This window comes from Lontra canadensis, unplaced genomic scaffold (assembly GCF_010015895.1).
Source record: "Lontra canadensis isolate GAN:19392208 unplaced genomic scaffold, GSC_riverotter_1.0 scaffold38, whole genome shotgun sequence".
Lineage (NCBI taxonomy): Eukaryota > Metazoa > Chordata > Mammalia > Carnivora > Mustelidae > Lontra > Lontra canadensis.
In genome coordinates this window covers 4294397-4317779 of record NW_022631032.1, presented here as the reverse complement: position 1 = coordinate 4317779, position 23383 = coordinate 4294397, and the positions used below count along the sequence as shown (strand labels likewise).

The window sequence follows — 23383 nt, the reverse complement described above, 5'->3', positions numbered from 1 at the left end:
GATCTCAAATCAGTGTTCTTTCCGCTACGTCAGAGTCTCCTGGTTTCTACCACCCATACTTTTCTTGGATTTCCATACAGAGTAGCTGTATGATTCATTTGGGGTTACCTCCCCGCCCCTCACCCTGAGAAGGTTGAATTTTTCAGTTTTGATCAGCACTGCCCACTGGTTTACCCGCGGGTTCTCTCATCACCAGTTCCAAACCACTCACTAGTCTGTGCCTGTCCAGGGTATTTCCCCTCCTTGTAGGTCTTAAACTGCCTGTTCCGGGAAGCAGTTAATTGCTTCACCCGAAACCATATTTCTCTCTGCATCAGGATGACGGTATAGTCTGTGCTTTGTTACCACGTGACTTTACAGCTTCCTTCATATGGTTAAGTCTTCTGACTTGGTCTTCCAGTCTAGTTCTGCTGCCTTTCAGCATGCGCTTACTGTCTCAGCTTTTACCAATGTGTAACATGGTGTTGACTGTCACCTTGCCAGCTTGGGTTTACGAGGACAAACTTCCGGCAACACCCATAGTCTCCTGGGCACTGACACTGTGCCTCTGGTTTGGGTAGGGGCCACCAGGTGAAGGGGCTTGGGCTCAGTGCCGCGTCGCCAAGGTCTGACCTAACAACGGGCATAGACGGCCAAGAGAGAAACTCATCTCCTCTACGTCTGAACAATACGCCCGCAGTTAAGAACCCATATAAACGTCAAATAAGCTTGTTTACAACATTTGCGAGACTGCGGCCATGTCCTTCTGCCCCCAGTCCACGCCAGCACTCACAGATCAAAACCTTCACTTGCTGCCTATCATCACAACCCCACTTCCTACCCTGTAGTCTTCTTTGTTGCTGAAAGTGAGAATCAGTGAGGGGGTAAAAAAGCCTAATAGTTTTTCTAGCCCTTTCTGGTCTCTGGTAGTTGCTCATTAAAGGACTACTTCCTCACTCTTTCTCAAGGAGCTCCCAAGCTTCATCCTGGGAGTTTTTTAATCTACATCCGTGTCCTTAGAAACCTTTAATTTTCTCCTCCAGCTCTAGCTTAATTGTTTCTATGTTATTTTCTTCCTTCTTTGAAGTTCCTGAATTTATGCTTTCTCTTTGTCATGAAGGCAGACAGACTATCCCTGCTCCGAAGTTCCCAAAACCCGTCCACTGCCTTGTGTGCCGAAGGGAGCAGCCGGCTGCGGTCTGGAGGCAGAGCGGCCCTGAGCCTCGGGCTCCTCGTCTGCAAACGGGGATCGGACTCTCTACCTGGCAGGACTGTTGTGAAGTTGGGATGAACAGTGCCCCACACCTAGTAGGTGCTAAATAAATGTCCACTCGGGAGAGACGGGCTCCCCTCCTCATTTGGAAATCACTTGGGTTCCTTAAGGAGGCAGGCTTAAACACCAGGACTCAAGCAAAACTTGCCAGCTTCAGGGTTGGGGGTGGGGAGAGAATGTGGGCATTCTCCCTTCCAGCATCCTCTCCGAAGGAGGTGAGAAGCAGTGGGGTCCACCACTTCCTGGCCTGCTGACCTCTCTGTGTTGTTGTCCCCTCATCTGTAAAATGGAATAATAACCGAACCCATGGAAGGATCCAGGTTCTCTGGGATCTGACACTTTAAAAACGATATAGACTTGGGGCACCTGGGTGGCTCAGTGGGTTAAAGCCTCTGCCTTCAGCTCAGGTCATGATCTCAGGGTCCTGGGATCGAGCCCTATATTGGCCTCTCTGCTCAGCAGGGAGCCTGCTTCCTCCTCTCTCTCTGCCTGCCTCTCTGCCTACTTGTGATCTCCATCTATCAAATAAATAAATAAAATCTTAAAAAAATATATATAGACTTAGAATATGAAATTAAGAACAGGGCCTTAACAGGAGCTCATGCAAGGCAGGGACCCCGAAGCGTGGGCTTTACGGCTGTCATGCTAAGTCTGCCTCTAATGGGAGCAGTGGGGCTGAGCGGTGAGGGCTACGTGAGGGACAGAGCGCAAAGCACTCACCACAGCACCAGGCCTAGCAGACTGTTGTAATGTTAATTATTAGTATAGATACTCATAATAATTTTGATAAAATTCTAAGTTAATTCCATAACTAGAACTATAAAAATAAATAATAATGCGTAATAATCATAACGCATCCTTTTCTCTTCATGCTCATCGTGGGATGAGCCCCAACTTCAGCTTGCCCCTACCTGAGGCTCTCTCTTCCTTAAACCTGGGGACCCCATTCTCAATGAATTTCCTTCTCCTAGTTCTTTGCCGTATTGTGGTCCCTGATCCCTGTAGTGGCTGTGTGTGTGTGTGTGTGTGTGTGTGTGTGTGTGTGTGTGTGTGTGACAGAGACAGACAGAGAAAGAGAGAGGGAGAGAATCCTATGGGCACAGATGTTGCTTTTTCAGGCAAGTTGGGCTGTTTCAGGCAAGCGTAGTTTGGAGAAGGAAAGTACTTTAAGAAACAAAGCAAACACAGAATCTACTCCAAGGCCCCAGGGTGTGGTGGACTGGAGGGAGAAGGACAGAAGGACAGAAGGACAGGACTCATAAATCCAGAGAAGCCACTGAAACCTAGTTTTCGGCTGCTCCTTACAGGAAGTGTCCTACCCTTGAGATAAAATATCTGAAGTAACTTAAGTCGTATGTCTTTGACTGGAGATGGAGACACAGAGTGTGTGGGGGGGCACTTGTATTTGTTCTTCCGAACTCCGCTCCCCTCTCCACCGTCTGGACATTCTCTTGTTCCAGAAGAGGATGGTGTTGGAGGGAGCCCCAGCCATGACTCACTCAGAGCTAATCCTTGGCAAATCCATCACCATGGAAACTGCCAATCATCCATGCTTTTTATCGCTTAACAGAACATCTGCCAGGGGAAAGCCAAGTGGTACAAATTGTTCGTCCTGCCTACTGTGTTTACACTGGGGCCCCTGGCAAACAGAGAGAGAGAGTCAGGGAGGCAGTGCTCCATAACAGAATGGTGGCCCAACCCTGGGCACTAATTAGCTAGGTGACCTTTAGCAATCCTTCATAAGTCTCTCTGTGCTCCTCCTTTCCCTGTTGGTCACAGAAAGGATTGGTGATTCTCAGCCTGGTTGGGCCAAGGGGCAGTGGGAGGACGGGGAAGCATATCTCCTAAGAAGGGTGGGGCTAAAAAAAAAAAAGCCTGTGTAGATAGTTTCTTCAATATTATAATTTTATATCTGGAATTTTACAAAATAAGATTTTCATAATCTTATGTCTTAAAGACAAAAGGTTTGTTGAACAAACTTCTCTCAGATGTTAGTCCTGCTCAGACTCGGGGCTACTGTATGGCTCTTCAAATCTCAGGCTGCTCATGTCTTGCTGGAGGGAAAAATACTGAAGTGGGGCCCGCCATTCTCTGCCCCCCTCAAACCAGGCATCCCCTCTCTCTCTAAGATACCAGGCTTGGAAAGGCCAAGGAGGGGCACCGTGGAGCAGTGTGGAGGGAGCCCAGCAGGGTCACATTACTCACACAACCTTCCCGGAGTGCCCCCTGGGGTGCTGCCAGCCAAGGAGGCCTACGGCCCCCCTCAGGTGTGACTGCCCTTTGGCCTCTGGGCCTGGAGTTTCTTGACCTGGCCTTAGGACTCATGGCCAGGTCCGAGGAAACGCTCAGCCGGGAAGCCTCTTGAAGTGTGTTCTGCCTGTGTGGGGGAGGGAGGGCAGGACAATATTTTCAAATGTTAACTTTTTAAAAAGTTCCCTGTATTTGTTTTCCCCCTTACCTTTTCTGTCCATTCAAGAGGAGTTGACCTATACTGTATTGCCTTGAGAGAGATATGTGACAGGAGGAAGCCGAATTTGCCAGCGCTCTGTTTTAGGGTCTGTTTCTAAAAAGCCTGAGCCCTTGGGAGATTTTAGAGAATCGAGGAGGTAGAAAAGAAGCCACAAAATGGGTGGGGAAAGCATGGGGGCGGGGGGACAAGAATAGACTTTGGTACATAGTTTGCTGGGTCCGGTGCGAATAAAAGTACAAGACCTCTTGTTCAAAAATTACTAAGAATTTTAGCAACCACAAACCATCAAACCAAGCGAGGGGCCCTCCTGAGCTTGGGACCCAGCGTGAATGCACAGGCTTGTGCCCATAATGCTGGCCCTGGACGGGAGTGTCCGCCATATTGTCATATTGTAAGAGAAGACTGTCCCTGAAGCTGGAGGCAGGGAGAGAAAGTCACATAGGATCTAGATCAGTGTGAACCTGGGGCCCACTCCTTGCCAGCACTAGTAGGGACCCTGCAAGACCCTAGAAAGGAGGGCCTGGGAAACACAAAGGCTCTAAGCACAGGGCTCCCAGGTTCAGATTTCTGGTTCTCAAAAATAGTTTAGAAGCTGCACAGAGCATGTACCTGAAGGGATGTGCAGACAGGACAGTAAGAGGGTCTGGCTCCCGGTACAATGCTGAAAAGCCAGACATGCCTCGGGACTTGGTAAGGCCCTGAGACCCAGGAACAAAATGGCAGGGACTGGTTGAGGCATGATGAATGACTGACCTCAGTTTTCAGTCATCTTGGCAGAATGAAGGCTTGGAGTCCGAGACTGACCCTTTGTATTTCCGAAGAATCAAAGGTAAGCGCTACTCCTGGCGTATCTGTATTTGTGGACCAAGATTCGACCTGCTGGACCTGAGGCCTGGCTCCAAACTCTCCTCTGTGGCCAGCAAGAGAGAAGGTTTGGACCTGAGTGGTCAGCAGCAGAGGTGGAGAAAAGCAGAAAGTAAAGAACCTCCTTTAGGGGGAAAAATTGACAGGACTTGGAGGGTACTGGTAAGAAAGAGGACGTTATCATGAATAAGTCTCCATTACTGGCAGGAGCAACTGTCTGGAGCAAATTGTCCTGAGATCAGGAGTAAAGGGTAAGAACCAGTTGGAGGATGGGTGGAATGGGCTTGGTTCTGAACATGTTGGGTCTGAGATGCCCAAGAGAGGATGTCATGGAAGCAACTGAGGATATGGTATGAAGCTTAAAGGAGTCTGGGCTGGGTGCGAGTCTGAGAGTCATCAGCCTTGTGAGTGGCCATTGGACAGTAGGCATGGCTGGGATTCTAAGGAAAACAGGAGAGAAAGAAGAGAAGAGGGCAGGGGCATAGACTGAAAAACCCCCACATTTACTGGGCAGAAGGAAGAGGATGTATCTATGAAGGCAAGTCAGAGGGCCAGGAAGTGGACAAGGAGGGTGCTGCATCATGGAAGGCATGAGAAAAGGAGGAGGAAGTGAAAGTTGCCCATCTGAAGACACTGAGAAATTAGAGAAGCCCACTGAACCGAGTAGCGTGGCAGCCACCGAAGACTGGACGGGGCCATCTCAGTGGTGGGCAGGTTTGGAACTCCAAAAGAAGAGAGTGGGCAAGCTGAACAGGAGACAGAAAATGGAGACAGGAGCACAGACAAAGCCCCAGGGTTTGGCAGTGAAGAGGAGTGAAAATGCGCCATGGCTAGAGGCAGGAGCGGGATTCGGGAAAGCTGATCAAAGGTGACTGACATTGTTCATCTTCTTACTTGCACAGCCTTACTGAGGTGCAACTGTCAGGCGATAAGTGGCATGTGTTTTTCAACTGTAAGAATCTGGAAAGTTTTCACATATGAATGTACCCGTGAACCCATCACCATCATCAGGAATAGAGTTTCTTGCCCCAAAATTACCTTGTCCCTCCCGCCTGCCCCCTCTTCCCTAGTTCCCCATCCACAAATCTGCTTTGTTACCAGAGTTTGCATTTTCTAGAATTTTATATAACTGGAGTTTTACATAGTTTTATCTTTTAAAAAAGGTTCTCTCCTTTTGTCTGATGTCTTTCATGAAATATCATTATTTTATGACCATCTGTATTGTTGCAGGATCAATGGCTCATTCCTTTTTATTGCCTAGTAGTTCTATATGGCACAGCTATGTCATAATTTATCTATTTGCCTGTTGATGAATAGTTGAGTTGTTTCCAGTTTGAGACTATTACAGATTAAGCTGCTTTGAACATTCATGCACAAGTCTATACGAACACGTGTTTTCATTTCTCTGCGGTAGATAACGTGGGGTGGAATGGCTGGGCATACGTTTAATTTTTTTTCTTTTAAGTCTACCGCACCTCATATTCCTAGGCGGCGCCCATCCAAAGACTAATCTGGCACTGCCCTGCTTAGCTTCCAAGAACAGACACATTTAGGGTGGTATGGCCATAGGCTGTTCAATTTCGATTTAAGAAATCATCCCACTGTTTTCCAACATGGTCGTATCATTTTACATTCCTACCGGTAGTGTACAAGAGTTCAGTTCCTCCACGTCTTGCCAACACTCAGCACAGACAGCCTTTAAAATTTTCAACATTCTAGTAGCTTCTCCTCTTTGTCTATCCCTATCCCACTTGAGGAGAGGATAATGAGCAAGGAAATAGCCATAGGTAGGCAGGCAGAGGCAGGAGGGGAGGCAGAAAAGGAGATAAAATCAGCCACACTCCAGGGTATCAACACGGCCTGACCAAGAGTAAAATGCTTGTCTGAGTCTATGCTCTGGGACAAGCCCAGTCACTCACAAATGGTGATTCCTCATCAATCATCTGGTCAACATGTTAGCTCACTACCCTCCAGGCCAGGGCCCAGAGTCCAAGACAAGAGTCCTAGAGGGACCTCAGCTTTGAAACCCTCCTCCCTGGCTGCTGGAGAGCCAGAAAATGGGGCCGATGGGGTAAGGAGATTCATTCATTGCCCATGGGACCCTGGTTTCACCCACACCCAGTGTAGTGAGAAGGCAATAGCATCTCTCTGTCCCCTGGGAGAAGACGCATGGGTTGGGGTAGAGACAAGGGGAGTTTTGGGGACAAATGTGCCCTCAGTCTGGGGTGAAAGGGGGAGCTTGTCCTACTGAGGAATATATCCTGTTCAGCCCTGAGAGAAATATGTCTCTATTAACTAGGCTACAGGTTTCAGTACATAGGTATGGAGCATTAAAAGGATGAAATAATGAGGGAGGCCTTCAGGAATTATGAACAAGGAAATTCTGTTAAGAGGTTTTTAGTGAAAGCAAAGGCCATCTCTAAAGTCAGACATAGATACCCATCCGAGAAGCACATGCAGGCCACTTACAATACTGAGCTTCAGGAACCAAGCGTCTGTACCCTCATGTGGGAGTGGGAAAGAACCCAAATTACTGTACCTGTAGCCGCTGGGAAGAACACCCCGAAGACACTGAAGAAAGACTCCCCGGGGCTGTAATCTGGCAGAGTGTTGTTCCACAGCAGTTCTGGGGAATAGCCCACAAAACCATGCTCTGAAATGACACAAAGCAGAGCCAAATGAGCCAAGTGATTGCGTGGTGATGGCGGGGTCCTGGGATCAAGCCCCACATCAGCTCCCTGCTCAGTGGGGAGTCTGCACGTGTGTGAGAACTCTGTCTCTCAAAAAAAAATAAATACAATCTAAAAAAAAAAGTTTAAAAAAATGGGCCGAGGCATAAGATAGAGCATGCGGGCTTCCCTGGACTATATGGTCTCATCTTATGTAAATTTAAACGTTATAACATAGAGGTATGTGTGTGTGAGAGAGATTGAGAGAGACAGAGGAGGAAGTCTGACAGAATCATCCTTGCCACTCTCAGGCTTGACTTCATGGACCTGTTTTTCTAGAGACATGTAGATGAAATGACTTGAAGGAGAACAGTAGTTAGCTTTGGGTAGGGGAACAATCTTTTTTTTTTTTTTTTCCTGTTTTTCTTTCTTTTCTCCTTTCTTCTTGATAGATTTCAGTATAGCTGAAATCTTTCATTGAGCATGTATTTATGTATTTTCCTTTAATTTAAAAAACTAAGCTAACTTTCCCTGTTCAAAAACCTTTCCATGGGTTTGCAGAACAGAGTCCAAATTCCTGAAGATGAGAATCAAAGCCCGTGACAAGGGGCACTGTGCCCGCTGCTTCCTGCTCATCTTTGCTCTCCTCTACCCAGTAGTCACGCAGATGATGCTCCCCGAGAACATCAGTAATGCCCCTCCCTGTGCTTCCTGCCCTCTGGACCCTTCTCCCATGTGTTTAGCATCAACGCCGTACTCACTTTCCAAGCCCATCTCAAATGCTACTCCCTTTGGGTTTTACCTCAATTCCTAAATCAGGATCAATCCCTTCCAAGTGCTCTCAGTACTGTGGCCATATTCGATCTTTCCCCAGCTAGACTCCTCAGGGCAAGAAATCCAGCCTTACGCAGCTCTGTCCCCCAGAGTCAAGTGCTGTGCCTGGCACACAAGAGGTTGGTTGCTAATACGGGTCACATTAAGAAGAATCTTTCTCTTAGATCTTGGCTATGCTTTCCCATCCTGCACCCAGGCTTTCCGTTTGACTTGTTCATAGGCTACTTTATAGCAGGAACACCTCAGATCTGATTTCTTCAAAGTGTTTCAAACATTTGTACCCTGACTTCAATAAAATGTTTCATGTGGTTTCAAGCCTACTTTGCTTCTTTGTCAAAGGAGGTCACTTTGAACAGCATCTGTGGACATGTTAGTGGGCTGTGGAAGTTGAAGATCCAATCAAGTGTTGTTAGGCTCAGGAACACCGAGGATAGGATATCCAGCCTCTGCTTTTGAATCACATCTCTGAGAAGGAGTTGGTTTATTCCTGTTAACTATGGTCTAAGAGAAGCCAACCCTGCTCCCTTTCCCAAAACCCCCACAACCACATAGGATGGGCATTTGGCCATCACTCCAGCCAACCCTTAGAGCTGTGGTGACAGAATTTCCTGCCCAACTGTCCTCCACCTACCTTGGGGCTGAGCTTCCCCCTGAGCTTCCATCCACAAAAAAGCTCCTGCTCGCTCCTGAGTCCAAGGAGACTGCCAGTGCTTTTTGTAGCTTCCAAGATTCATAACTTAATAGGAAAAATATTTTGTAAAAAAATAATAAAATGAAAGCTCAGTGAAGCACAAGGGGCCCTGGGGAGTCCGGTCAGGACTTAAAATCACTGTCAATTGCTTTCTTCTGCCCGAACACGGAATTTGCCCTAAGACCTTCAATTCCAAGTCTCGGGCAACATTTCTGAATGGTTTGGCATCTTCGCAGCTGGTCTTCCCCTCATTAACAAAAAAGCAATAATGGCTGAGTTAACTTTAGTTTATCCCCTGGCTGACCCCACTGACTAGCCTTTCTGAGGTGAAAACCCAGCCCAGCCTGCCTTGGAGCAGAGTTCGGCCAAGCTGGGATGATGTGTGGGTCTGGGAGCACATCTGAACGCAGGGTTATGGGCTCGCAGGGCCGTGGGCTCGCTGGGGAGGCCTCGCTGGGCCCCACTGACCTCAGTGGCCCCCACAGCAGCTCTGACAGACGTGGGTGTTTGGTCACCAGGCCCCGGGGGCTTTACCCAGGTCCCACGTATGAGTTCCTGGGAAGACTTCTCTCTCCGTCCACTCCACCAACAGGATCCACAGACTGACAGCCTAAGTAAGTGACTTGGCTTTCATGGGGGGCTGAGAGGAGGCCTGCCTCATCCCCTCTCTCTCTGCAAATGCAGCCTCACACGTTGTCCAGCACACACTCACACTGATGTGCTGCTGAGCCAACCCTCTCCTTCTGGTGTGCTTCTCAATCTTTCTCAAGGAAATCACCTCAACTTTGAAAAGAACTTTATGGGCAAAAACATCGTCAATGCTTTATTTATAATGATGTAAAATGGGGAGTCTACATTTCTAACTCTGGGGGACTGAAGTATTTTAAATATTTAGAAAGGGTTTTTAGTACCACAGAAAATTGTCCACGTTATGTATGATACACCTGAAGCAAGAAAACTGGACACCGTTTATAGTACAAATACCAAAAAAGCTTTAATTTATGCATGTAAGGAAAGAAGGAAACATACTAACTACGGATGTCTATATAATGCAATTATGAGCAATTTCTCCTTTTTTCTCTTTTACAAATTTTCCACATTGTCTTTCACAAGCAAAATTCACTTGCCAACACAAAATAACGTCTTTTCGAAAAACAAACAGAATATCCCAGGACTGAAAGCCTACCTTCTCTAGATCACTTTTCTGTAAAGAAGTTTCTTTTATTTATTTTTTTCTTTCCATCTATATTCTACCTGCTTCTCAAAATGATTTGAGTGATTTATGAGAAAAACTTAAGTAAGATAGGGCAGATAAAATAAGAACCAAAAGAAAAAGAAAAAAAGAAATGGAGGGAGGGCAAGCCCCCACAGCCACGTCTCCATGAGACACAGCCCAAGGTCCTCTGCATAAAGCTGTGAGGTAAGACCGTGCAATGATCACCCTCCTACTAGAATTCAAGGCCTACAGAGATCATTTGATGACTTTTTGGCCAGCCTGCTCAGCCTGGGACAGACCTCAGGGCCCACCCTTCCTGGGTGCCACTTCCCAGTGGATGAGAAGGAGCTCTAGAGGCCAGCATGGTGGACTTCCTTATTTCCTCTGCTCTTACCTTCCCAAGCCCTTATGACTTCCACTCCCTAAAAACCCCGCCACCTCAGGTCCCCAGGCCTCAGCCAGCCCCCAGTGAGGCTTGGACTTACTGGTCGTCACCCCAGCTTCCAGGGCTCTGGTCTCTCCCCAAACCCCAAACCGGACCCAGCTGACCCTTGAACTTATGGCAGGGTGGATGCCCAGGTCACCCACTGATGTCCCTGACCAGCTTGGACTTGCTAGCTGAGGCACGAGTTGAGCTCAGCTGCACACACCCAGGGCACCTGCCATAGCCTCTCACAGTGGGTCTTCAGGCCGGACATGCTGACATCCAGGACAAAGCTTCTTAAGTTTTAGGGTTATGGCCCCATTGGAGAATCTGATGAAGGCTGTCCCCACCGACAGCACACTTTGCACATCATTTGGGGGTTGTAGGCCTCTGAAGCATCTCTAATGGGCATATAACCTGAGGGTCAGGACTCCCACTCTAGGGGCTGCCCTGCAGCCGAGACTTGTGCCAGCCCTGCACACACTGATGGCGTCCCCTGTCCCGCCTGCCCCCGTGCCCAGCCTCACAGTGGACAGACGGCCACGACAATGCATGACACTGCTGTCCCTGCCAGGCAACAGGGGGGGTCTCTCTGTGCGCAGGCCATCAGAGGGCAACCTCTCTTCTGAACACACTGACAAGCAGCCCCTTACTGAGCACCTCTTTTGCACCTGTCCCCAAGCACTAAGTCCCTTACAACGTCCTCCTTGATCCTCAGAGCTACCCTGCAAGATCAGAGGGAAGGACACCAGGCTCAGGAAGGTAAAGAATCTTGTTCAAGGTACACAGCCAGACTTGCCTGTGCTACAGCCACCGCCTCTCTTCCAGGAGACCATCCCCTCGTCCCTGGCCCTGCCCTTCCCACACAGGAGGCCGGCCTTGGTCCTGGGCAGGCCTGTGGCCTATGGAACAAACCCTTCTGGGGACATCCCTGGGGTGGGGGGCTGGGGGGTGCCAAGGCATGCAACACAGGTCCTCACCAAGCCCAGCAGACATCCACAGAGCTCACAGCATCCCCACCCTCCTTCTGCAGGAGGCTGACAGGGGACCCTCCTCACTAGGGAATGCCATGCACATCTAGGGGTGTATGCCCGGTGGAGGCTTGCAGAGCTCGGAGCAGGCAGAGCCTCGCCTGGCCTCCATGTCTGTCTGAATTCAAAGTCTTCCACCCACCATGCTGTCTGTCTGTAACTCATCCCCAGCTGTTTCCCCAGAGGCCCCTAATGCTTGTGTCTCGGCCCCTGTGAACCATTTAGTTCCTCTGCTGGTACAACAGGAAGCCAGTCCGGGCCTTCTCAGCTGACATCTTCCAAACCTGAAAGGCCTGGGAGGCCCCATGCCTGCACCCACTACATGTGAACATCTGGGTTTGACCCAAACATCTGGTTCTGTATTTACCGAAAATACTTCAGCCCCATTTGAGCTACGTGCTTTTAGGAAAAACAACACAGACCGGGGGGGTGGAGTGGGGGGACATAAGAGAGAGAAAGCAAATCAAGACAAAAGCCAGGCAAGAAGAGGTAGAGGGTAAGATACTTGAAGGTCTGTCTGCAGAAAGGCCTGGCCTTCCTTTCCCAAATCCAGGTAACATGGCACCTCCGGGTGCCCCTGGGTAGGCCCTGATTCCATAGAGTCCACCATCCACTCCCAGGTAGTCCTCACAGGACCCCACCCACCTTGTCCTGGCCAAAGGCAGTCAGCTCTGGTCAGCAGCCGTGACACACCCTCTGGTCAGGTCACTGCCGGGAATCTCTCTGTGGCACCTGTGGCTCCCTGCCCCCGCCACCCCCACCTCTGGGGTCTGCCGAAGTCACAAGAGGCAGTTGGGAAGTCATCAGCCCCCACATGTGGGCGTCAGATTGCTACTGCTGACTAACTTAGAAAGTGAGATTTCTAAAAATGACACTGGCAGTAGGGTTGGCGTGGGGGCACCTTGCTGGGAGCCGAGCTCCAGGGCGGGCAGGAGCTTCCGGCGCTGGCTTTCTTCTTGGCTCTGGTCCCTCACCCCTGGACCAGCGAGACAGCCCTTTCCTGGGAATGGACAATGGGAGAGGCTGGTCCAACCAGGAATAGAAAGAGTGGAGGAAGGGCCTGGGAGAGAGGAAGGCAGGGAGGGCCCCAGAGGGCGGACTGGGGCCTAAGGGATCACAGGAAGAGCAACTCTGCAAGGAAAAGGAAAGGAGAGGCCGAGGTTCTGGGAAGGGACACACACCAAAACAACGCAGTGGGGGAGGGATGGGAGGATGAGGCCAAGAGGAGAGAAGTGAGCTGAGGCTCTCCAGAGGAGGAGGAAGTATAGTAGGGCGGGCAGTAAGGGAATGTGTAGCACACATGCCCCGCCTCGGGTCCTCCCGGGTGGGCAGTGCCATGAGGGTCTGCCCTGCTGTGACCACTCTGGGATGTTGTGGCTTGGGGACAGAGATCTGCAGCTTGAGGGAGGGAACAGGTCTGAAATGGCCTAACCAAGAGAGGTCACTGTGAAGGAGAAGGAGAGTGTCCAGGGCCCATCCTGTCACTAAGTCCCCCATGGAGCTCCTGCCCAAGCACCCCCCCCCCATTACTCCACACTGCTTGACCACAGATGGTCTAAGGCAGACAAAGACAGGCAGCTCACCCCACACACTTCTGGCTGTTTGCATTGGCCAGCGGAATTTTTCCTCCTCTGGGCTGTGCACTTAGCTCCTGGGAGCTGAGAAGGGGCGTGGGGATGGGGGCAGTGGACCTGGGCCCAGAGAGCATGGATTTGGGAGAAGCCAGGCTCTTGTCCTCCTGCCTTGGGTGGAGAATGGGGCCCCTTCCTGGAATGAGCATCCTGAAGATCTCTGGGGAAAAAAGGAAGGGCGTTGTCAGGAACAAGAGGCTAGGCACAGGGGTGGGTGCCCTGGTTCCTGGGGGGACTGAAGGTGAGTCCCTTTTCCTTTTGAAATGCAAATTCTGACTGTCAATCTGGGATGAGCCGCAGGTTCTTCATCCCTACTGAGCCCCCAGGTGATGAGGCAGGTGCAGGGGTGATGTTTTAGAGCCCTTCTAATTCTGAAAGTGGCCCAGCCAGGAGCCCGTTCTTAACATTCATCACCCAGCCTCCAATGACACCACTGATTTCCAGTGGCAGACATAAAATCCCAAACTGGCTTCTAGAACATGTCAGCACCACCCCAGCGCCCCCCCACACACACCCCCTTCTGGCTGCTACCTCTTCCCTTCCCCATGGCTGTGACACAACACGCGAACTGGGAAATGAGCTCGCCGCCACATTTCTTAACATGCTGTGACCAAGCAATTATGAATTACAAGGCCTGCCACTAGGTCTTCTGTTATTACAGTGTCGGGTGCCCTCCGTTCAAGCCGATAATGAAACTTCAAGGTCGAAGGCACTGACGCATTTCAACAGCTGAGCCACCGGGAGCTCAGAGTCTGGCCCGGAGCCCACGGAGGACTGAGCCCAGTCTGCAGGGCCATCCCATCAAATGGGGTCACAACAATCTGGGTCCATTATAGGGACTCCGTAGAAGTGTGTTGAACCCGAACTCGGTCAGGCTGTATTGAGCCGGACTGTACTGACCACGGACTGGAAGACGGAAGGGAAATGATGATAGGTTTGGAAGATACTCCCGAGGCACCCACCCATGGCCCAGTTTTCCTTCCCCACAGGAGCTCTGGGCAGCCAGCTGGTGGCCTGCCCTGCACCACAACCTCCTCTCTGGCTCCAGGCTCTTTGGAGTTTGGTCCCCCAAAGAGAGGGTGGGGAGAGGATGTGAGCAGGGTTTCCAGCTCCCAGGCCCCCACCCAGAGAGAAAATACACAGAGGGTGGGCTGGGCATTCCAGCAGTGGCCAGAAGGGAAGTCTGAAGTGGGGCTGTGCCTGCCCAGAGGGCACAGGGAGGAGCAGCCCGGAGCCTCCAGGCCCCTGGGGAAGGCTCCACCCTCAGGGACAAAGGCTGGCTGGAACAGCTGGAAAGCCCCCAGGACTTGGTAACCTGGGTGAATGAAGGGTCTGAGTGTGTTGGGGTGGCGGTCAGGGTGGCCCCCTTGGAAGGGGGTGGCTGGAAGTTTCCCGTAACCAGAGAGGCTTCCGCCAACCCCTACAATCTGGGATGGACAGTTCAGAGGTTCTTTCTGAGCAAAGGGTTCCTCCCTTGTGAAAGTGAGGACAAGCCTTTTCTTGACGAAGAATGATGTCTAATACCCAAGAAACTGTTCCAGATGCTGACAGAGCCCTATTTTAAATGCTTAATGAACCTTTTCTTATAATGGCCTTGGGGTCAGCAAGTTGAGATATGAGATTTTTGCCTGGAGATGCCTACAGAGAAAAGAACGGTCAGATGCCCCAGAACAGGAAAGGGCCTGACTCCCGTGGGAACTCAGGCTACCCTGAGCCCAGGAAACAAAGAGGTAGCTTGGGATCATAGGAGGCACTGCCACACACACGGAGCTGGGCTTTGTGTCCGTCACTGTCCAAGCCCGTCAGGTAGTATTAGCTCACAACAGCCCTACAAAACAGCTACATTCTCCAGGTAAAGAAAGCAAAGCGCAGAGGAGACCCAACAGGATTCAACCCTTGACCGCTGCTGCTGGGGTGGGAGCTCGCTCAGGGATGCAGGGAGTCTGGGAGGGGAGCCAGGAACCTGAGCTGCCTCTGCAGGGGCCCTACCCAGGGGGGTACAGAGGCCCTAGCGACCCCAGCTCACAGAGCCTCCAACAGCCTGCCCAAAGCAGCGGGCGGCTCAAAGGAACCCTGAGAGGAAAATAGGACCTTCTTATCTCCTAGGGTAAAGGAATGCGCTCTCAGGCCAGGATAAGTGGCTGTTTTGACAGGAAATCTCCACCCTAGCTGTGGGTTCCACCCAGCCACGACTTACCACCACCACCCCTTCTGTCCAGGCCTCTGGCATCCCAACTCCCAGCCTACTTAAACGCCAGAACCCCAGACCCCCAAATAATCCTAACCCAGCTGGTGGTCCCCGCAGGGGCTGCCGCTATGCACCTCTAGCCCTCTGTGATAGTCAGGAGGTCTGACCTAGGAGTTACTCCCCTTCCCTAGTCTTGGCCTGGACACCCTCTCCAGGCAGGCAGCAGAGGAGGGGGAAGAATGTTAAGTGGCCCCCTGCAGGGGACAGACAGCAAGATAATCACAGTCATGTAAGCAAGGCTCCCTTCCTGCCAGGCGCTATGCTGGAAATACCCAAATTCCCAGACACCCTTTCCTGCCCCCACTTCAGCAGCCATGGACAACTCTTCCCCACCACAAGTCCTACCCAAGAAAGAAATGGAGCAGATGGTCTCTTAGAATTCTATAGAAGATTCAGCATCATAGTGCCATAAGGGTCTTTAGCCTCCAATCCGTTTCACAGATGGGAAGGCCGAGACCTGCAGAAGGAGAACCCCACACAGTTGGCAGCTGGTCAGGCAAGACAGAACCCAGTGTGGCCAAGCCCCCATCCAGCATGTCCTGTAGGTACCCCCCTCCCCAGTCCTGTAATGGCCCTCATCTCTCTGTTGTCCCTGCCAAGTGGGAACGAGAACCACGCTATCTTATTTCCTGGTGTGTCTCCGTTGTCTGGACCTAGGGAACATACAAGATCTGTAAAATACTAATAATTAACAATGGAGAGGTACCCATGCATGGCTCAGTTGGTTAGGCACTGACTTTGGCTCAGGTCATGATCCTGGGGTCCTGGGTTCGAGCCCCACATCGGGCTCCCTGCTCGGCAGGAAGCCTGCTTCTCCCTCTCCCACTCCCCCTGCTTGTGTTCCCTCTCTCACTGTCTGTCAAATAAATAAAATCTTTGGGGAAAAAAAAAAAAAGAAACTGAATCTCAGCTCTCTCTTCTCCCCTCCCCACCCCCATAGCTGCAGAATCAGAATCATTTTTTAAGATTTTTTAATTTATTTGACAGAGAGAGAGAGAGGAAGAGATCACAAGTAAGCAGAGAGGCAGGCGGCAGGGGGGTGGGGGAGCAGGTTCCCTGCTGAGCAAAGAGCCTGATGTGGGGCTCCATCCCAGGACCCTGAGATCACAACCTGAGCCGAAGGCAGAGGCTTAACCCACTGAGCCACCTAGGCACTGCCAGAATCTTCATTTTAACAAGATTCCCAGATCTTGAAGCTTGAGAAGCTTGGAGTCTTAAAGTATAGAATCCAGGGGCCCCCAGGGACCTATGCTTCCAGGATAAATGACGATAACAGTAGTAATAATGTACTGAGCACCCACTAGGTGACAGCTACGACACTTCTGCATGATTGTATTTTATGCTGGGACAAGTCGGCAGGGGAGGCCTTATTACCTGCTCTTCAGAAATGAGGTGCGCAGTCAGGAAGTCAGAGCCACAGTTACAGGCCAGCTGGAATCTGGTTCCAGAGCCCTGGCTCTGACTACATTTCTAAGTGTTTCACTCGTGCACTCTACAGGGCCTAGAAAATCGTTGGCAAGTGAGATCCTTGCGTGGGTATTTTAGGGGCTGCCCCATTGCCCGTGCTGGCCCAAACACCTGTGCACTGGGGCTGGGCTACCGAGGGGGCGGAGGGCTAACTATTTCTTCAGAAACGGTCCCTGAAGACGAAGGGGCATGGCTCAGCCCCCAGTGAGCATTAAGTGCCAGAGTGACACATCAGTTAGAGGGTTAGCAGGCCTGGGGCCACTTCTGCCACAAGCTCAGAAACTTCTAGCACTGATATCCCCCAGGCCAGAGTGAGGGTCAAAGGGGAGGCTCACCCGGTCCCCAGTCTATAACCTCCAAAGGTCTGATGTGGGGCTTCCTCTCCTGCCAGCCCCCAGGAGGCAACATTCTCCTGCCAACTGCTCCAGAGGCAAATGCTACCCTCCCCTCCAGGTAGCATCCAGGGGCTTCTCAGGCCACAGAGGCAGGCCTAGCTCAGGGAGACCGGGTTTCAGCTGGTCCTCTCTGCACCACCCACCCTCAGCCTGGGACTGTCCATCCGGTTCTGTGTCTGTAGGTGTTTCACCTCATTCCCCACCCAAATGTGGGTGACTTGAGGGCACATCGCCCTGACTTCATGTCTCTCACAGACTGCCATGCCTTTCAACGCAGTAGGTGCCCCCAAAATGCTTGGGCCAGGAAGTGCCATGATCAGCCCTCCTACAGAACCGAAGAAGGTGGTCTGCCCACTCCCCACAGCCAGAGGACTCCTTTCGTGTTCAGGGAGAGGAGCAGGGGCACAGGCAGGAGATACATATCCCATCCCTCAGGGTATCTCCGTCCATTTTCTTGGAACTCCCAGCTGTTCAAGGCTAAGGCAGGCAGGCCCAGCAGTGCGAAAGGGCCCTCCCAAGCCAGTGATATCATGCTTCTGGCATTTATCCCCAGAACGCTGGCCAGGGAGCCCAGCAGCCCAAACCCCCTCCTGCTCACAGAGCTGGAGCAGACGCAGGGGTAGAGCTGGACAGTGTTAGTTCTCACTTCCTTCTGAAGCCTTGACTGCGTCCCCACGGCCTCCTCAGCCTAAGGGTTGCTTCTCTGCCTTCCACAGCCAAAGCCAGCGAATAAAAATAATCCAAGCTAGTGGGAGGGCCTTGGAGCTGGGGGCTGGGGGGAGGGGGTGCCTTGGATTATGGCCAATCACTCTTTCTTCATCACAGTCAAACTCAGAACAAGAGGAAGGCCTGGGGCGTGCCTGCTCCTGCCCTTCCTCCAGCCAAGGATGAGTGAGGACCTCTGCCCACAGAAGACCTTCTATCAAGGGTTAGATCCAAAAAGCCAGGAATTCAGAGCTCCTAAGGTATGGTCTTCTCCCTCTCCCAGAGAAATCTTCAGTGTTCAAACTCACCTAATTTGAAAAACAGCAACCACCAACATGCACTGTTATTCCATAGGTAGAACAAATGGAAGAATGAGCTCTGCTTCCTGATTAGGGCACCAAGGGAGAGGAGGGGTAAGGACCGGATGGGGGGAGGGATGGTACCAAGTCCCAGATGGGGCAGCGAGTTCAAGGTGGGGAGAAAAACCAGAGAGAGACAAACCTAAAAGGAGAAATCAGGCAGGAAGCGAAGAGGAGAGAAGCCAGGTAAGGAATGCTGGAGGTCACGATCTGCTGTTGGCTCTGAGGGCTGGACTTCAGAAATCCTTCCCAGGACATGAGCCTTTGTTTACAATTCTCCACAGTCCTAATCTTTAAAAATTCCTGTTTGAATCCTTAATCTTCCCCTCCTTCTGGGTTGACTATGCCTTTGAAAATCTGGCAATATTTCTGGACCCTCTCCTAGAAAAATACACTCTCTCCAGTCTGATTTTTGCATGTAGCTTCAGGGGCTCGTGGATCCTAAGTTACAACCCGCCTCCTCTGAAAGTTCCACTGTGATTGGGAGGCCCACCATGGCCAGAGTGAGCACAGCCCAGCCGCCAGGCAAAGCTCCAGCCGGGGCAGGCTGGGCCCGAATCTCATGTGCGTGCAAGCCATCACATCGGGCTGTTAGGGACCTCAACATCCTTCCCTGGTTACTAGCCCGACAGTGGCCCCGGAAGCAAGGCTGGCTGCTTTCAGGGACCAGCTGTGTGTCTGGCTAGTTATTAATGCAGTAAGAAGCCTGCCTTTGACCCAGGTAACAAGGTCTGCACTGACCTGGAAATTAACCCTTTACAGATCGCTGGGATTATATTAATTTGCCCATGTGCAGTAGGTCCCAAGTCTGAATGTGCATTACAGATAACCATTGTGCTGGTTTAAAATACAGAATACAGGTCCGAAATTTGATAGTCTGATTCAGACTGCTCTTCTAAGGAGCTTCTAGGTGATTCTGAAGCAGGCAGTCCCTAAACCAAACTCTGAGACACAATGTTCTTGTAGAAGTTTGCAACCCTGGGAGGCCGAGCTTCTGGGCCAACAGATAAACAGTTTCCCTGCTCATGGTAGGGTCCTCCTCACACTTAGGGTAGGACTAGGCCTATGTACAAGGACACAGACTATGTGACTAGGTTTGGATCACTGCAGCAGAAAGGATGTAAACAGTGCAGGATCACAGGGTAAGAAAGGATATAAACAATGCAGCACATAAAAGGTATCTTTGCCATCATCTCCCCAAGGGCCTTAAGGCAGAGGTTCCTAGATCTGCTGGCATAAAAGAATCACCGGGAGTACTTCTTACCATTCAGATTCCCAGGCCTCAGGCTACTAGGAAATATACATTTGTAGCAATAACAAGTTTCCCTAGTTGCTCTGACATACAAGGGGCTGTGGAAACTTGTTTGCTCATGGTACCCACAGGCTCCGGGGATGTGGATCAAGAGACAAGATACAAGACCTTTACAAGACGATTACTGTAAAAATGCTTTGAAAAACAAAAGTGCCCTTAACAATCCTCCAGCAAAAGAAATGAACATTACCAGATTTCCTTCTTCTCTCTTTTTTTTTCCCTCCTCCTCCTCTGCCTTCTTTTTCATGGTGGAAACTAACTAGAGAAGGTGAGCCACGCTGGAAGGCCCCGAATGGGTTCCAGATGGGGAAGATTTTGGCTTCTTGGACTGACTGCCCCTCCCCTTACCCGGGAGTACTAGACAAATATTATCATTTTCTGGCTGTGTAGTGACATGGAAATGGCTGGAAGGCACCCGGTCAGTGTCAGAGAAGCTCATACAGCAGGGGGAGACCACTGGCTGGGTCCAGAAGAGAATGCCGAAATATTTTCTGAGTGTCTGCAAGGTGGAATTTCCACATAGGAAGGAAGCCACGATGTGCTCGAGTTGATCCACATAGGGCCTGGCATCTGACTGGGAGTGGGGGGAAGAGGGCACCAGAAGAAACGCTGAAAAGTCAGCCACATCTCAGACTGCTAGACAGAGGGACAGGGATGGGGAGCTTCCCCAGGGACGTAGCCGCTCCCCACCTCGGAAGTCACATCCACAATGGTGAGACTGCCTTATGCATGTCTAGAATCCCCCTAATGGTAAGGCATGCCTTTCTACTGTATTTCCTCCACGTGATTATGATTTTTTTTTTCATTTTGATCTCCTCAAACTTGGGTGTCTTACAATCAACAGGTAGACTTATCGGGACGGATTTTTCCCACCTGAAAAGGTGGTGTGTCTCAAAATGGATGGTGTTTCGATAGGGAGGAAATAAGGTTTATCACTTTGTGCAACCCTAAAGCGTGCCTTGAGGCGGGTATCATTATCCTCTTTTTTCCAGAAACACAGACAGGTGACTTGCCCAAGGTCACAGAGCAAGGGTGTGACAGGGCCAGGGCTGGAACCCTGTCTTGCAGGGTCCCCTTCCCAACACTCACTGAGCACCTTCGCCTACACTGTGGGAACTGGGGATTTGGCGTCATTGCCAAGGGAGAAGGGTCTGAAAAGTGGCTCCCGCCTGAGTCGCTGCGGCACAAGAAAGCAAAAAGTGATTTTCTTCTGACTTCAAATAGAAATTTGAGAAAAACACAGAAAAATAGGTAGGGTTTGTTTGGTTGCTAATGTTTATGTTAGGCCGTAACTGAAGTTCCCTTATGACATCAGGAATTTAGGACAGTGTCATGCGGAACTATTCCTGTAATGATCACATTTGGCATGTTTAATTTTAAAATGGTCTTCATTTGGATGACAATGACAGATCTGCTTAAATTTACTGTTTTATTGACTTTTGAATCTTCTTAAAAAACATTTACTGGGGTGCATGGGTGGCTCAGTGGTTAAGCATCTGCCTTTGGCTGGGTTCATGATCCCAGGGTCCTGGGATCAAGCCCAGCATCGGGCTCCCTGCTCAGCAGGAAGCTGACTTCCCCTTCTACTCTCAGCTTGTGTTCCCTCTCTCGCTGCGTGTCTCTCTGTCAAATAAATACAAATCTAAAAAAAAATAAAAAATAAACCATTTACTTATTTGAGAGCTAGAGAGAGAAAGAGGGGGGCGGGGAGGGGAGGGGCAGAGAGAGAGGAAGAGAGAGTCTCAAGCAGACTCCGTGCTGAGCACAGAGCTGGACACAGGGCTCAATCCCAGGACCCTGAGATCATGACCTGAGCTGAAATCAAGAGTCAGACAATTAACCGACTGAGCCCCCCAGGTGCCCCTACTTTGGAATGTTTCTCATGACTTCTTGCAATCAGGATTTTAAGGTGTTGTACCTTAAGAAATCTAGCATTTTCTGCCAGTTTATGAGGAGCAGGAAGAAGTTTAACAGAAGAAATCATCATCAAAATAATAAAACCAAAAAGTTGTTCTCCATAATATTCAGAAAATGCTCATTTCCTTGAAAGCAGTAAAGTGGGAGTGGGATGAGGGGAGAGAACCACCCCCCACATATACACACATAACACACATACACACACAAGCTCAAAGAAAAACACAGCCACTATTGACACATAATATCATTGCGAATCCTTAAAAATGCCCCCCCACCCCGGGAGGCATTTATTTTCATTTTTCAAATGAGCACACTCAGAGGGTCCCGGTGTTACGTACTGTCACACAGCTAGTAAGGAGCCTGGGTTCTGGGAGCACTACTCATAAAAGCACATATTGGGGCACATGGGTGGCTCAGTCAGTTAAGCATCTGTCTTCGGCTCAGGTCATGATCCCGGGGTCCTGGGATTGAGCACCATGTCTGGCTCCCTGCTCAGCGGGGAGTCTGATTCTCCCTCTGCTTCTGCCCTTGCCCCCTGCTTGTGTGCTCGCTCTCTGTCTCTCTCTCTCTGTCAAATAAATAAAATCTTTTAAAAAAATAATAAAATAAAATCATATACTGCCATTAGCAATGACCTTCCCTGATCATCTCCGTGGTTCATGAGGACAGGGACCACCTCTATTTTATTCTCCCTGCATGTTGGAGCCTGACTCCCAGCACCCGGTGGACTTTAACAGCTACCGCCTGGTGGGTAGATGGAAGGAAGACAGAGGTGTGCGGCATGCGGCCCCTCAAGCAGGAGCTCCTTCCACCCCTCCATTCTGCTTGTCTGGAGACTGTGCTCTGGCAGTCTGATCGGCTTCGCTCTCCTACAACAGCTACCACACTTCCTCTGGCTACTCTGATTTGTCTTTTCTAGAACTATGTCCATCTCCATACTGGAGCCTGATCTATTCTGGTTCTTTTCCCAGTCACTCAGCCAAGTGTAACTGAGCGCCAGCCACGGGCCAGGTACTCCCTAAGATGCCAGACAGAAAACGCAGTCAGGTGCCGTCCCTGTCCTTGGGGCTCTTACAGCCAGACACAATGACCTCCGGACTCCCTACTGAGCTCCGCGGCCTTCAGAACCCAATGGAGGGGACTTTGAAGCTGCCTGCCAAGCTCTCTTTGCCTCCACCAGCACTTCTGCTATTTCTGATGCTTTGTGTTATTTTCACAAACATCAAAGGAAGGTCCAATTGCAATTCTACTCGCTACCTTTTGGGGTATTCTTGTACTTTTTCACTTAGGGCGTGTTCCACATGCTGGCGGGCACAGGGAAGGTGAAGGAGTCAGACAGGCAGCATCCTAGGAAGTTCTGCTGAGTTGTGAGATGGATATGACAGGAAGAACCAGTATCAGGAGTAGAAGAAGCCTCTTTGTCTTATAGATGAGGAAATGGAAGGTACAGCCCCTCCCCGCGTTGCTGGGGGCACCTGCTGCCCTCAGTCAGTGTCCTTCCATGACACCAGCTCTGTGCTCCAACAGAGGAGGAATGAGGTCAGGAAAGGACCAGAGCCCACTGATTTCTAACAAATGATGAATCTAAAATCAAGTTCTCTTAGGAGGAAACTGATGTAGGCAGTGGTTGAGAGGACCCCGGCCTCACATCTCCCAGTGCCAAACGCTGCAACCGTAGTCCCCTTTCTACTACTGAACAACTTCTCAGATGCCTCATGCCCTGTGTGTACTGCTTGTGTCAGAATTCAGCCAACAGCATGGCTAGGAGCAGTGTGAGCTGGATGGTTAAGGAGGACACGGAGCCTGAGGTCCAACACTGGCTCCATGAGTTACTAGCTGTGTGACCTGTGAGAGCAAGACGACTTCTCTGGCCCTCACTTTTCTCACCTTTATGGCGC

At 50.5% G+C, this 23383-nt stretch overlaps 1 protein-coding gene across 2 annotated transcripts in view; it reads right to left on the bottom strand.

The window, feature by feature from the left end:
• SLC12A8 (solute carrier family 12 member 8) overlaps nucleotides 1–23383 on the bottom strand; it is a 138596-nt gene that overhangs the window by 53005 nt on the left and 62208 nt on the right. For both annotated transcript variants that reach the window (XM_032869446.1, XM_032869447.1), the window contains exon 6: nucleotides 7126–7239. In XM_032869446.1, the coding sequence (XP_032725337.1) occupies nucleotides 7126–7239 (114 nt within the window). The remainder of the gene's footprint in view (nucleotides 1–7125; nucleotides 7240–23383) is intronic.